General features: G+C 37.5%; 1 protein-coding gene across 1 annotated transcript in view; it reads left to right on the plus strand.

Annotated features, from left to right (window-relative positions):
• The window catches only part of TTC21B (tetratricopeptide repeat domain 21B), an 82,646-nt gene extending 74,277 nt beyond the window's left edge, over positions 1 to 8,369 (plus strand). The window contains exons 27-29 of the mRNA XM_049615553.1: positions 1,739 to 1,859; positions 5,772 to 5,839; positions 7,258 to 8,369. Of these exons, the coding sequence (XP_049471510.1) occupies positions 1,739 to 1,859; positions 5,772 to 5,839; positions 7,258 to 7,335 (267 nt within the window). The 3' untranslated portion in view covers positions 7,336 to 8,369. The remainder of the gene's footprint in view (positions 1 to 1,738; positions 1,860 to 5,771; positions 5,840 to 7,257) is intronic.
• Positions 8,370 to 16,268: the final 7,899 nt, after the last annotated feature.

Here is a 16,268-nt window from a genome sequence, read left to right on the forward strand (position 1 = left end):
AGGGGCACCTGGGTGGCTCAGTCGGTTGAGCATCTGACTTCAGCTCGGGTCATGATCTCACAGTTTGTGAGTTCAGGCCCCACATCGGGCTCTGTACTGACAGCTCAGAGCCTGGAGCCTGCTTCGGATTCTGTGTCTCCCTTTCTGTCTGCCCCTCCCCTGTTCACACTCTGTCTGTCTCACTCTCAAAATAAATACATAAACATTGGAGGAAAAAATTTTTAATAAATAATTTAATGCAGTATTTTTTAGCCAAAATGCCAAAATGTTAAATAGCATCTGACAGTGCTGTGCTGAGTGGTATTGAAGCCTGAAACAAAAGGGGAAAATTTATGTCTCCATATCCATGTTTTTACATATTTTTCGTTTTTAAAATGTTTACTTATTTATTTTGAGAAAGAAAGCACGAGCAGGGGAGGAGCAGAGAGAGAGAGAGAGAGAATCCCAGGCAGGCTTCACACTTCCACACAGAGCTCCACACAGGGCTCAAACTCATGAACCATGAGATCGTGACCTGAGCCAAAATCAAGAGTCAGACGCTTAACCGACTGTACCACTCATGTGCCCCTGTATATTTTTCAGTGGGTAATGATTTTAATGAAAATGTTAATATATTTACTCCCATTAAAGTCAGGAAAATAAAATTATAATAAATTTAGTTTGGGTATAAAGAAATATTTAAATTTTAAATGTTGTGAGTTTTAATATCTCAACTTGTCAATTTGATTTGTAAAATGTTAACATCTGGGGGGGAAATTATCAATTAAATCACAAAAACATGTATACAGAGTTGTGCATTTTTCCTTTTGCCTCAGGCTCCAATGTGGCTCACCAGGGCACTGACCTAGAAGTACTTTTACCTCTGTCCTCAAAGATTGAAATCAAATTCAAACCTCTAGATCTAATTACAATTTCCAGGAAATATTGGTGATATAGGAATATATTACATAAGCACTTGCAAGGATGCATTCAACTAAATCTGGGCTGTGAGGAACTCTAGGATAAAAATTCTTTTTTGCTACGTTTAAAAACTTGCAAAAAAAGAGACACAGAGAGTGATGGAGAGGAAACCTCTAGATCAAAAGAAAGTTGAGAGACATTTCCACCAGTTACAATGTGTGGGTCTTGTTTGGATCATCTTCCTAACAAACTAAAAACAAGACAAAACAAACTGATATTGAGACCATTTGAAATTTGAATAATGAATGGATATTTGGTAATATCAATGAGTTGTTACGTTTAGGTATGATAAATTGTGGTTATGTTTAAAGAAAGTCCTTGTATGTAAAGAGGCATACTAAAGTAAAATATTTATGAATGAGATGATACAATATCTGAGGATTTTTTTTTTCTTTCATAATACAGAAGGACAAGTGTGGGGGGTAGAGGTTAAAACAGTATTAGTCCTGATTTAATTGTTGAAGATAGAGGTTCATGGGGTTCATTACACTGTTAATTTTAACTTAAAACTATTTGTAATAAAAACTGTATGTGTATATGTGTAAAATACACAGTCCATTGCCTAGCATGTAAAACTCCTGACTCTGGGGGGAATAGAAGTGGGACTTGATCAGAATCTTTCATTAAGTCCCATAGATGACTTGATTGCATAGCCAAGGTTGAAAAACATTGTTTTATATGCCAATTAAATGAGTTAATATGGTCAACCTCTAGAGTCATAAGCACCCCCATAAAATCAAGTGATATCTGCTGATAACATCTTCCATTTTTTTTTCAGTCTTGCTGCAAAGCTTATGAATACATGGGATACATTATGGAAAAAGAGCAAGCATATACAGACGCTGCCTTAAACTATGAGATGGCATGGAAACATGGCAATCAGACAAATCCAACAGTAGGTGAGTTTAACAAATTAGATACTAGGTTTTTCTGGAAACTTGAGTTTTATTTGTAAATCTCCATTTAAATGCATTTAATATTTTTTAAGAACAAAATAAACAGCTTCCTAAATAAAAAGCCAACTTCCTTTATCAGTCCTTCTGAAAAATAAATTTTATGTTCATAATAGATTATTAGCTTAATAGTTACTAAGTATAATGTCCTGAGATTCAAACGGGTCCTCAGTTACATCTTTTTTTTTTTTTTTTTTTTTTAATGTTTATTTTTGAGAGAGGGAGAGACAAAGCATGAAAAGGGGAGGGGCAGAAAGAGAGAGAGACACAGACTCTAAAGCAGGCTCCAGGCTCCTAGCTGTCAGCACAGAACTCAACACAGGGCTCAAACCCACGAACCGCAAGATTGTGACCTGAGCCAAAGTCAGACGTTTAACCAGCTGAGCCACCCAGGCGCCCCTGCATCTAATCTAACTCTGCCCCTTTCTCTCCCTTTAACCCTCTGCTATTTCTAAAATGATAATGCTGTGGGAAAAAGTATTCCAATGTCACATCAGTTAAGAAAACATTTCATTAAATCAAGATCAAGTTCAGTGGCAAGGGATGTGGGAGAAGCAGAGAGAATCTTAAGCAGGCTCCATGCCCTGCATGGAGCCCAATGTGGGGCTCAATCCCACGACTGTAGGATCATAACCTGAGCTGAATTCAAGAGTCAGATACGTAACCAACTGAGCCACCCGGACGCCCCTGCAGGTCTCTTTACTGCAGAACTTCTTATGCCTTTAAACACTAATGCACATTGTGATGGATATCACAGAGGGACGTGTTTCCCACAATAATATGACCATGGAACATTTTTTTTATTTTTACTGAGCATCCAGAAACATCAATTTGTTCCAGTGATAGACTCAAGGAATGCAGTCTCCAACATCCCTACCAGATGCACAGCATCTAGAATATACTTAGTGACTAGCCTCCCTCCACATTGCGAGGAGCTCATACCTGTGCTCTTCCCTTTCTTTGTACTGAGCTGAAATATGCTGCATTGAAACTGGTCAGGTCTCTTCTCTGGAGCAGCCCACAGAGTCTCTTCCCTCTTACCGATGGTGGCATTCTAATTCAACCACTGTCCTGTCTCTCCCAAGACATCTCTTCAAACTATCTCAATTACTTGTCCATTCTTCCTGAGACTTGCTTCCAAATCTTTCAGCCTTCTTGTTCCTGTCTCCTGTAAACTCTAAAATAATGCTTCCTACTCTGTCCTTTGGAATAGTTGGTGAGGTATTAATAGTTACTTCTTTAAAAAAAGAAAAAAAATGAAGAGAATTGAGTATAAAGAGATTAGATTTCATGGCCAGATAACTTTGGAAAAGGCTCTTTTGTTTGTCCATGTCCCTCCCAAAATGTTGTACCAGAAATTAACAAGTTCTTAAGTATAATTTAAGAATCTAATTATATGCATAATCAAGCTATTTTTTTATTAAGCATTTTAGCAGTTGTTAACTTAGCCTTAAGGTGGCATGAGTCTTTTGAGCAGCTATGTCATGGTATGGACTCAGATTTAATTTGCAATCAGATAAGTCATCTTTACATTAACTGCTGTCAGTTCAGGACTTCCCCCACCTTGTATTTTTCTTGAGTTTGTTATTTTACTAGACTGGTATATGGCACAGGAACTAATACCATACCATTTGTTGATAGTATTTTTCCTTCTTAAGATCATGTATCCTACACAATAAAGTCAGCTTGTAAAATAAAAATTCCTTAAATATATTTTATTCCACAGAAGGAATACATTTACAAGTTAAGTTATTTAAACATTCTGTTCTTTGGAAGACGTCAGCAAATATTCCAACTCATTCATTCTTTCATTGTGTCATCTATGTATTTTATAGATGATTTTGTCAATTTCCCTGACTTCTCATTAGTAAGTTTTCTCTGAGGCTCCCAGTTCATTCTTTAGTTTCTTCCTTCAGATTGTCATTGTATCCAACACCTGCAATTGCCTTTCACTTATATAGTTGTCAGGAAATCCTTAAAATCACGGTCATGTTCTTTCCAAAGGATTGAGGCTTGAGTACTGTCACCATGAAAGGCACCAGGAACTGAGATCCAAAAAGAAAACACAATTCTGTTTCCCCCTTTACATCCATTCTCTGGTTATATGACACTCACTAGACTGTGTACATTGTTCATGTTCCTCCTCCCCCCCCTCCCCTGCCATGCTACCTTTTTTCCCCTCATTACACAGAGTTGAATTTTTGTAAGCTTGACAGGTATAATGCAGCCTCAGTGTACATATCCTTTGACATTTCTGGCCCTTTATTTCCTCCCTAAAATATTTTGAACAAGATGATCTATCAAGTTTCTTCCAACATTAAAACTTTGTTCTTCTATTTTACTATTAGTCCTATTTGTATGATGCTCTAAAACTTTTAAAATCCTTTCACGGCAAGTATTTCCTTTGATCTTAAAAGTACACTAAGAGTTGGGGGGAGGAGGGGTTGATGAGGAAACTTGAAGTTGGCAGCTCACCTGAGGTCTCAAAGCCAGTCAGGAAGCCAGACCCCAAAACTGAAGTCCAACTTTTTTGGCTCTAGTTTTCATGTAAAGTATGTTTGACATGGCGTGACATCTTAAATTGTTTTCCTTTTTAAATGTCACCACCTTTATTAGCCAGTTTTACAATTCCTTTGTAATATCAAGTTTAACTCTCCTAAACTTACTGTTTTCATCTTTGATGGTTTTATAGGCATGTGTGTTCATGTGTGTTTTTATAAAACACTATGAATTTCAGATAAGTCCTGTTTCTTACTTTTTACTACCTTATGATTACATTAGCCAATAATTCCTTTCAAGTATTTGTTTGAAATAAAAAAAAAAATTTTGGTACTTTTATTAGACCCCAAGAGCAGCATTTAAATTTCCCTGATTTATATTTGCAAGAGGTAAAGTGAAATATTGAATGTATTAATTACATATTATTTTACATCATGGTATACATCATATCTTATTTGTCTTATCTCCTGTTTGCTAACTCTTATAGCGTTCTTACAGAAAAGCAGCAATCATTTAAGAATGTCTTAAAACTTTGTTTTAAATTGTCAGTATTTGAAACATGACATTTCGGTATCGGTAATTGTGATAATTGTTACTAATCATTGATGTGGCATATCTGGTGACTGCTCTGTCCTCTTCTGGGCCACCCTCCCAACTGCTCTGCCCTGTCGTACTTCAAATCCATTTGTTTCCTGTGGGTCCCATGACTACTGCTGCCTGGTCAGCTCCTTCTGCCATCTTGCTTCCGATTCCCTCGGCCTATCCCCTCATCCTTCAGATTCCAGGCATTGCCTGATACCCACCCCCTCCCCACCCAGGCTGCTTATGATAGCTCTCTTGGCCTGTACCTTTCTTTCATAGCATTTATCTCACTTTGGAAATTGGTGACATACTTACATAATTACTTAAATAATATACTTTCCTTCTCTAATAAAATGTAAACTTCCTGACTGCGCCTGACATGTTAAGTGCTAAATAAACCTATGTGGTATAAATGAATAGTTGTGTTATCATTTACTGCCCTGTGATGAGTTATTACTATAATCTGAAATAAATGGGATTTTTTTAGTAACTTACAAAAGCCACTCCTGTAGTATGTCAGTCTTCTAACCCAACAGGATATTCACTGCAGTCCTTTTTCTAACTCCATTTTTTTTGCTACCTGTTCTCCCTTTGAGCCACTCCACCTTCCATTATCCCATCCCTTCTCTCTTTACAGTATAGTCACCAGCCTTTGTTAAGACTTCTCAAATGAGTAAGCAAACAAAGGAGGGGGCAAAAAAGGTAATGCTAGCAGTGTGCTCTATAAATAGTGCTACATCATTATGTTGTTTTTTGGTTTTTTTTTGTCTTTAACAGGATACAAATTGGCATTCAATTACTTAAAAGCAAAAAGATATGTGGATGCAATTGACGTATGTCACCAGGTAATACTTCAATATAGATTTCTTAAAATGTTTCAGATACACAATTTCCTACTTTTAGTTAATCTCAAGATGTACATGAATACATCTTACTCAATGGCAGAGGTAGACGATGTTGTATTTGGATTAAATGGCTTCATCAAATACATCTGGGAGAGATTTCTGCTTTTCAAAGTTTAGATAATAATAAATTTACTTGAATCAAACATGGTTTTAATTGAGGCTCAAATAATAAAATGTTTGTGTCACGTTAAAGACAGAGACAAGGGGAGAAGCATGTGAACTAAAACTATTGATTCTCCAAGCCATTCTTCTGAATAGAAGTTCTTGTGAATGTGTCTAAGTCTGGTTAGTGCAGAATTCAGATTTATAAATTAGAGACAAGAGGTATTTCTGTTACTTAGAAGTCATTCAATTACATTTCTGTAATCTATCCCTAACTAGATGATCCCTTAGCAAGTGACAAATATTTAAGTTGCAGGTTTAGAATTTGCAGTTTCCTTATATGTACATTGTCCCATAGATATATGAGGCACTGCACCATTGTTCCAGATAAGGCATTATATTGTTAGGAGCTCCAAGAAAAGCAGCTCCTTGGAAAGGAATTATGTAATGTCTCCTATCCTAAATAGCTGTATCAGCATCATTATAGCAAATACTTGACTTCAGTGATTGCTATTGATTGCTGAGCCTCTCTGTAAGGCAGTGTTTCACATTAAGGTTAAGGTTGTACATTAATGTAAGGTTATGCATTAGAACCATTTGTGGAATTCTTTTTTAAAAAATGAGTATCTCCCCACTACTAGACTCAGTAGGCCTAAAAATTTGTATGTTTCAAAATAACTCCAAGTATATCTGATATGTGCTACTGGTCGAAATTAACTTTGTGAGGGTTTATTAATATCATATGAATAGCTAAAATATCTTAAGTTTTTATTTATTCATTTCGAGAGACAGCATGTGGTTGAGCCGGGGGAGCAGCAGAGAGAGAAGAGAGAGAATCCTAAGCAGGCTCTGCACTGAAAGTGCAGAGCCTGATGCAGAGCTCAGTCTTGGGAACCACGAGATCATAACCTGAGTCGAAATCAAGAGTCGGACGCTTAACTGACTGAGCCACCCAGGCGCCCCGATTAGCTAAACTTTCTAAATATTTAAAATCATTGATACATACTTGTTTTTTGCAGCTGATCCATTAAGGAAGTAATTATATTTGTTGTATTTCTCACATGTATTGTTGTCTTCTAAGTACTATTACTAGGAGTTACGTCACATTTCAAATGTCACCTTTAAGAAGTGTTGTTATATTTGTAATATTAATACAATGAAATCTCAACTGTAATACATATTTCCAGTAAGTTTTATAGCTCTAGTTCTCAGTAATCAATTACAAGTTCTTGTGCTTTTGTTTTTTGTTTTCGCAGGTTCTTGAAGGACATCCAACTTATCCAAAAATCAGAAAGGATATACTTGATAAGGCCCGCATGTCTTTGAGACCTTGAAAACTGTTACAATTTAGTTTGTTGATACAGCAGGAAATGGAAGGAATCAGTTCTTCTGGGTCAAAATAGGTTTGAGCTAAAGCTCTATAACAGAAGCATCCTTTTCTTTCTCCAGCAGAGGCTGCTATTGTATATAAAGAGAAATGCTATGTCACATGGATGGTTTCTAATGGAGCAGGTGACTTAGAGCTGGTTTATTTGATTGCCTGTCTTGATTAGGAATAGATTTGGTGTCTCTGTGGTAAAGTTTATAACCCATTTCTATAAAGAACATTTTATTAAATACTAGGTCATTAAGTATCCTATACCTTTTCTTAGGAACATTAGTTGTTTATTTCAGGAAATATATTTAAAATGCTGTTGTTCTTTGTTAACATTCTTCGCTGTTTCAAAGGTTTGAAAAAATTTTCTTGTTAATGCATGAAAAATAAAAAGTCTATTTTAATAAAGACTTTACAAATTTATGGTTTGTATTGCTCTTGGAACTCAAGAGGCATGGTAAGTTTTGCAAAATCAGGGTAAGCTCACTGTACAATTCACAATGTTTAGTGAGTAGTAGCACAGAATATGTGACTTGCCTAGAAGAATCTTTTTAGAAAAATACAAAGAATGTGAGTTTCCCTTCCCTTCGTTGAACTCCTTCTTTCTGCTTTTGATGCTAATGTGATCTTAAGAAATAATCTATACCTGAAATCCATTTACATAGGTAAGCTCTTACAGCAATAATTAACCGTAGCCCAAAGACTCGGTCTTTTGAGATGACTTCAGACACTGTAACATCTGGCAGAGAAGGGTGACAATATTTCTGGTCAACAGGGACTCACCAAGCACAAAAGCAACTGCTTACCTTACCGTGCCTAACACCCTCTGGCCCAGCAGTTCTCAGTCTTTTAGGTTAAGTTTAACCTAATCTTAATAAACTCAATTTTTAGCATTATTTCTGATTTGTTGTCACCTCTTTCTCACTTGTCTTTAAAAATATCATAGTCTTCTATGTCATTTGCATTTTCAATAAATAGAGTATTTTTTAGTCACTGCTGCTTTTAAATGTTCTATGTTTATTTCTTTTTATATCTCTTTTTGATCACTTCTACAATTTTCCAGAGTCCTTTTAATTCCAATTATATGTTATAAAATTCTAATCATTCTTCTTTTTTTTTTGAGAGAGAGAGAGAGAGAGAGAGCTCATGAGCATGGGAGGGCCAGAGAGAGGGAGAGAGAAAGAGAATCCCAAGCAGGCTCCACACGATCAGCACAGAGCCTGACATGGGGCTCGAACCACGAACCACAAGATAACCACCTGAGCTGAGGTCAAGAGTTGGACGCTTAACCAACTGAGCCACCCAGGCGTCCCTAATCATTCTTCTTTTTCACCTACTTTATTGTGTTTCATGAAACTATTTAATAATAAGAGCATTTATGAAGCATTTCTTATCTCTTGAAACACTTTCACGTGTCTTAGTACAGTTAATATCACCCCACAACCCTAGGACATAGGCTTCATTATCCCTGTTTACAACTCTGGAACTGTGGCAGATTATCTCTTTCTTTGTATTTCAGCCTGAACGGATACTGTTAAGGACATTATATAACAGAATACCTTTAGGAGTTCTAGTGAATTTGCATCATGGGATGCTAGAGTCCTGGAAATTGGATAGAGACAGCAGAACATCTCTTCTCCCAGCAAGACATTTCCAAATCAGTCTTCCTTTCTGTAAAATCAGGAGTTTGTTTTTGTTTCCTCAGCAGCCACTGAATATTTTGCACCTGCCATTTGCTAGGTACTATTCTAGGAACTTTACTTACATTATGTCTTTTAATTTTCATTCAACTCTCCAGAAGAAAAATACTCATTTTTCAGGTGAGGAAGATGGAGGTGCAGGTAAATGATTTGCGCAAAAGGTCACAGACAAAGCATCAGAATCTGGATTCCATACTGACCCAGACAACTTCGAAGTTCATACCCTATTTGCCATAGTGAGACATCTTATAGAGCTAGAGAGATTGTGTCTATAAGAACAAATTATCTTGTCTACATCTGGCTAGCAGACGAAACTAGATGTTCTGTCACAGAGAAAGTCAAGTAATGAGGAACAAGATGAACTGAGTGGAATGCACAGTTCTTACAAACGTGGAAACTACCAAAGAGAAGTCTAATTGAGGAGCAGTGTGGTGTAGCAGTTAAGAACATGGATTTGAAGTCAGACCAGCCTAGGTTTACATTTGGCTCTACCCCTGACTAGATGTTTTGTCTTTCTCAAGTTACGTGGGCTCTCTCGGCCTTGAGTTTCCCATCCATAAAGAAGCATATAAGAATAAATCTGTCTCAGGTTGTTGTAAGATTTAATGAGAGAACATATATAAAACCTATAATGAATCTGACTCACTTAGGCTCTTAATAAATAGTGGCTGTACTTATTATAAGTGGAACAGGGCCAAGTAGTAATTGCAACTGAGGAAAACCTTCACCGAAGAGAAAAATGCAGTCCAAGGTATGATAAAGAGGACAAGTAAGCCCCCCAAGACAGCTCAATCAGACAGGATTCAGGGTTCTCATTCACGTTCTCCCTCCTCCCCACCCTATGTCTTCTTTTTTCCCTCTGCCCCTCTCCCCTCCCCCCATGAACACTGTGCTGTATTCTCTACATGCAAAATCTCATTTCATCCAGCTCTGCTTTTGCCCTCACCTCCTGTACCCAGGATTCTCTCTCTATTCCCTACTCTTCTCCCTTACCCTGCTTCCTGTCTCCAAGCTTCCTGCTCTAGGCTTATTCTTTCTTTCTTTCAGGTATCCATTTCCTGTTCTTCCTCAGAGGCCATGTCCACCGCCAGGCCCATGATCTAAAGTAGCCGTCCTGTCATACTCTTATCATATCACCCTTTTTAAACTCCACTTAGCACTTAACCAATCTCTGATGTTTTCTTGTTCACTATGGCATGGTTTCTGCCCACGGCTTATGTGCCGTACCCAGGACCACACATCCAGGAAAGCGGGAGCTCAGACTGCTCTGAACTGCTGCTTGAAGGAATCAAGTTAGATGAGGGTTTGGGGGCTGCACTCAGGACAGAGGAGAGGAGCACAGCAGGGAAGAATTTTCTGTCAACCTAGGATCAGAATACCATCCCGTCAAAGTTTAATGCACTTTGAGCTTAAATCAGCTAGTATGACGAACTGCGTCCCAAGAAGAAATCGCTTTCTTTCCAAAAGTCAAGAACCTAGAGCAATTCTGGAAGGGCTTTATGCACCCGCAGCTGAGGAAGCTAGGTTGAACTTTGCATTAGGGTACGAGTAGCTAACAATCATGGAAACCAAACAACCAGTTAAGACTGACAGAAACGATTTGAGTTTGGGACTAGAGACGACAAGTGAATAGCCTTATAACAGGATCCTATAGCAGCACTAGTGCTGATAAAGTAACAAATGCCTTGTTTGAAATGAAAGATTGGCAAAGGTGCAAGGAAACCCACATTCACACTCTGCTGGCAGGGCGCAGTGCAGCCTTACTCAAGCGCATTTTGGCAACGTGGATTAAGAGTTTGTCCTTTGACTAATCCCACTTGGAGAAAATTTATCGGAAATATTCAGAAATTTTGGTTAAAAAAATGTGATAGCAAACAGCTTGAGTTTTTTTTTTTATTGTTACCAAAAACACTCAACATAAATGAAGTGTCAAATACATGAGAAGTGTACCCAATAATGGAGTACTACTATGTAGTCATCAAAAACTATTTTCGAAGATGTTTTTATGTGTTTTTTGAAACTTTTTTCAGATTTTTAACTACTAAATTCTCACAAAATAGTAAAAAAGAAGAAACAAAACTTCATATATTAACTTGCAAAAAGATAGATGCATAGATATAAATACAAAACTAGATGAAGTTAACCCAATTTATAGCTAGTTATATCTGAGTGCTGAAATAATCAGCAATTTATTTCTTTGCTATTATTCAAGTTCACTGCAGTGAACATCTACACTAAAAAAGTTTGGGTTTGGTTTTGTTTTTTTAGAGAATAACGTTCTCAAGCTTGCTTCTTGCTGCCTGTTTACAGCTGTTTAGCTGAACAAAGATGAGTAGAAAAAAACGACACAAAAGCTAGCATTCTTTCAACTCTTAACACCCACACTCTACTACTAATTGTTTATGCAAAATGTAATCTGGTTTATTTCAGTTGTCAGAGAAAAAGATTCAGGATGTAGAAGATAGAACAAGACGCTGCTGGAAAATGTTAACCCGAGGGGTAACAGCCGGTAATAGAACATGGAATTGCTAAGGAGGGTAGGAGCTTCTCTTGTCAAAATGGGTGAAGAGCACAGTCCCACAACTGCGGGAAAACGGAGAGCAAAACCAGTCCTCTGCACTTTTAGCCCATATTCTAGCAGCAGAGTTTTGCCAGTGGAAATAACTGAAATCACACAAGGCCACAAAGTGTGGTTGTGTAGCTCGTGTCCTGAATGGAAGGACCCCGCTACGGGGGTGGTGGGTGGAGGCTGAAATCCAGCACCCAGGTCTTAGGTCCTGCAACTGCCCCCCGCTTGGAGGAAGAGGATCCCCTCTTCTAATTTGAACAAAAGGTCCTGGTGGGTTAGTGACAGCCCTGTGAATGGAAGGTAAGGAAATATAGTGCAGGAGAATGTTTAGATACAGGACTGAAGGAAAGGGTGACAGAGTGCTGGCTGCAGAGGGATATGACAAGTGTCTTGCTTTTTTTTTTTTTTTTTCCCCCAAGGGAAGAGCTGCTTGAACATCTTGGGATATTTAAAGCCAATAGATATTGAAGGTAGAAGAGAAGAGGGAAAAACGAAAAGGAAAAGGGTAGGTTTCTAGGGGTGTTTAGAAAAATTAAGAGTTTGCAGGCATGCACGATTTTTATAAGAGTAAAGGAACAAAATAACTGTAGAAAGAGGTGTAACATATAAGGTGGCCTCAGGAGCCCTTACACTAATTTGCTCCAATAGTTTTGTAATCAAGAAAATGGACTTTGACCTAAATGCAGTACCTCTCCTTCATATGCATGGAATTTGGGGGCCTCTGTTTTCCTTGGGTTCTAAAATATTTTTCACTTACTTCCAGGTTCCTGGCTGTGGTTGCTGGAAGTCTGCCTGCCAGATTAGAGGGGGGTTACCATAACATAATAAATCATAGTTATGAGCAAAAAAAAAAAAAGTGCTACACACCTTTTAATACTCTTCTTAAGAGCCAGATGTTTTCTAGAAAAATGCTTCACTCTACAATCTGCCTTACAGTGCACATAAATGAATCTGGCACAATGCCCATAAAAGCAATTTGATCCCATAAATGAGGAAAGCTGAGTAATGAGCAGGTTCTAAATGTCTTCCTTCCGAGCGGTATAACCTTAGAATCTATGGCAATCTTTAAACCAAGCTGTTTTCAAATAGTGTGCATGTTATTTTTATCTTTCTTCAAACAAATTGTTTTGGCAATGTGAAAGAAACTCTGTTTTTAAAAAAAACAAGGGTATTTTAAGAAGGTAATTACTATTTCAGTTTCTGCCAAAGGCAGGCTACTTTTATTTTTAATGGGTAAATGATGTAAGAAGCTTTAAAAAAAAAAAAGTTTTTTGAATCACAAACAGCTGTGAAGTAGTCAGTAGTATCCTCACTTGTAATGGGTCAGGGTAACAGGTCCTGCCCCACAGTTACAGATTAAACTTTCTTTGAAAAACACACTACGTTTAAAAACTTGGAAGGGAAAAAATAAACTTTTTTGCTAAAATGCTAAACAGTCATATAAATGCTCTTTTCAAACAGTTTACGTGAAATACTTGAAATTACTCTAGTTGATGAATAAAAACTTCTTGACATATAATTTCTTGAAAACTGGTCAATTTTTCACATTGACCTAAGTCACAAATTGCAGAGGACAGTTTGAGGGGAATTTAGGAGTTGGGCAAGTCCAGGATTCTGAGAACACCCAAGAGCAAAGTTAAAGTGATTAAACATATGCCACACAAAGAGGCAAGAGAAAGAAATGGTATAACCAGGGTGTGTCTGTATCCTGCTATCACTTCTCTGTGCTAAACACACAACCCTGGGTTACAGTGTAACATTTTTTTGTATGTGTTGTTGTTTGCACAGATTAAGTATCAAAGAGTCCTTATTTTAGTTCCTGTACAAATTGTTTTTGTTTTCACAAAAAGAGAAAAAAAAAATTTTTTTTGGTTGACTTTAACTCTTTATTTGTAAGTCATTTTAAACTTACAGAACTTGCATGAATAAGAAAAGTACAGAGAGCGCCTACATGCCACTTACACAGATACATATTAAAATATTGCCATTACTTTACCTCATTTGTGCTGTCATTTGTGTATGACGTATGTTTATATATACATTTATATATACATTTAATATATATTCTCTGTGTTTACGTATGTTTATATATACATTTATATATACATTTATATACACTACATATATACTCCTATCTATACATGAAATGTTTTTTCTTTTTGTTTTAATTTTTTTTAATTTTTTTTTTTACATTTATTTATTTTTGAGAGACAGAGTAAGACAAAGAGCGGGGGAGGGGCAGAGAGAGAGGGAGACACAGGATGGGAAGCAGGCTCCAGGCTCTGAGCTGTCAGCACAGAGCCCAACACGGGGCTCGAACCCACAGACCATGAGATCATGACCTGAGCCGAAGTCGGACGCTCAACCGACTGAGCCACCCAGGCACCCCATAAAATGTTTTTTTCTAAGCATTTTTGAGAGTAAGTTGCATACATGCCTCTGTCCTCCTACGTACTTTCTTGTGTATCTCCCAAGAATAGGGATATTCTCTAATATAATCACAGTACAGCTGTGAACTTCAGTAAATTGAACATAGACACGGTACTTTTCATCTTCCACTCTCTGTCTGTTGATCCCATAGTGTCCTTTATAGCATCCTTTTCCTCCAGACCCGTTCCACTGTGGGATCAGATACAACTGTGTTGCTGGTCATGTCTCTTTAGTCTTGTTTAACCTGGAGCAATTCCACAGCCTTTCTCTGTCTTTTATAACACAGCCATGTTTGAAGAATCCATCCACTCAGCCCCTCCTTTTCTTGAGTAGAGTTGTTCCTTGTTTGGGGATTGTCTGATATTTCTTAATGATTAGATCCACACTGAGTATACCTGGCCATAATACCAGATAATGCTGTGTCCTCCCGGTGTCCTCTGGAAGCACACAATGTCCATCTGTCCTCACTGGTGACATTAATTTTGATTGCCCAATCAAATTTTTCCACTATGTAGTTGTTATTGTTTTCCCTTGTAACGAGCAACCAATTTGTGAGGAGACACTTCTAGATCATACACATAGTCTACTCTTCTTCAAAAATACCCCCTAGATTAGCATGATTCTTGCCTGATCTCTTCTTTACCACGATGGTCATAAAAGATAACGGTCTAGGGGCACCTCGATGGCCCAGTTGGTTGAGTGTCTGATTTTGGCTCAGGTCATGAGCTCACATTCATGGGTTCAAGCCCCATATAGGGCTTTGTGCTGACAGTGCAGAGCCTACTTAGGATTCTCTGTCTCCCTCTCCCTCTCTGCCCCTCCCCTGCATAATCTCTCACATGCACGCGCTCTTGCTCTCAAAAATAAGCATTAAAAAATTTTTTAATACAATCTATCATCAGCACTTTCTCCACATGTACCAACCAGTCAGTACTCAGCATTTTACTGTAAGCAAGAGCCCCTTCCTCTATTTTTTTACTTTTTATGTATTAATCTATTATTTAATATCATATGGGTTCATGAATTCCCTTCCCCCTCCCCCCACCAATGATTCATAAGTCATTAATGTTCTTTTTTTGGTGCTCAAATTGTTTCAGTTTTGGCCAGCAGAAACTGCTTTAAGCTGGCCCCTGTGGGCTTGTGACATCCCCCCCCCCCCCCCTGTCACTTTTTTTTTTTTTTTTTGAGCACTTCCCTGCTTTTCAGCATAACAATGTGTTAGGTTGAACTTCTAATTACCCTGCCTCAGCCCTGCAAGCTGCAGTTTCTACAAGCAGCCCTGGTTTTCTTTAGTGGGGGAATGGTATCAGAGATCAAGATCTTACTGCTAAGTGCTCATTGCTACCAGGGTGAATTGCTTCTAAACACATTGAGCAAATAAAAAACATTTGCATGTATATATATGTGTACATACACATGTATACACATGCATACACAATATAAATACACATACTCATATACTAACACATATTTTAGGAATCACAAAATTACATCCATTTCTCAAATTCCAATTTATCATCTTAAGGTTCATTCTTGCTTTTCCCCAGTCTTCATTTGTACATCCCTTCTTCCACAGGGAGACCCTGAGTCCCAAAAACCTCAACATATTTGTTCATTTCTTCAATCCTGTAATCCATCTAAAATAGCTTCAGAATTGCTTCACTTAACACTCATGATAAAAACACAAATCTACTAAAAGACCTCAAGGTTTGTTTACTGTCCCCCACCTTCCACAGCACCACCAATTTTGATTGATTTTAATGTTGATAAATTTAACAGCCTATCTTAAAATGTTACCATAACCATTTGCAGTGGTATAAAGTATTTTAAAAATCAAACTAAATAATTTATTGCTGACAAGAGTGTATGCTTTGCTCCATAAACCAGCTTTGCAATTTCCTTCCAAATATTCATCTACTTGCAAAATAAATGCCATCCCTTCCCACACCAACTAGTGTCATATTAATGATGTAGTGGCAGGAAGGAGAATAGGAGACTCTGGAGCTTAAGCAAAACATCACGTGCTGAGGATTGAGAGTTGAGCTTTTCATCAAAAATATGTAGTAGATCTTATTATCATAAACTGATTTATTTTTTGTTTGCCCTTTAAGTGTTTTCAGACTCTTTGCTATGATAGTTTACATGGCAGTTATAAACATCTCTAAAAACATAGCAAGGAAAATTTGCTTCCTG

Source organism: Panthera uncia (genome assembly GCF_023721935.1).
Source record: "Panthera uncia isolate 11264 chromosome C1 unlocalized genomic scaffold, Puncia_PCG_1.0 HiC_scaffold_3, whole genome shotgun sequence".
Classification (NCBI taxonomy): Eukaryota; Metazoa; Chordata; class Mammalia; order Carnivora; family Felidae; genus Panthera; species Panthera uncia.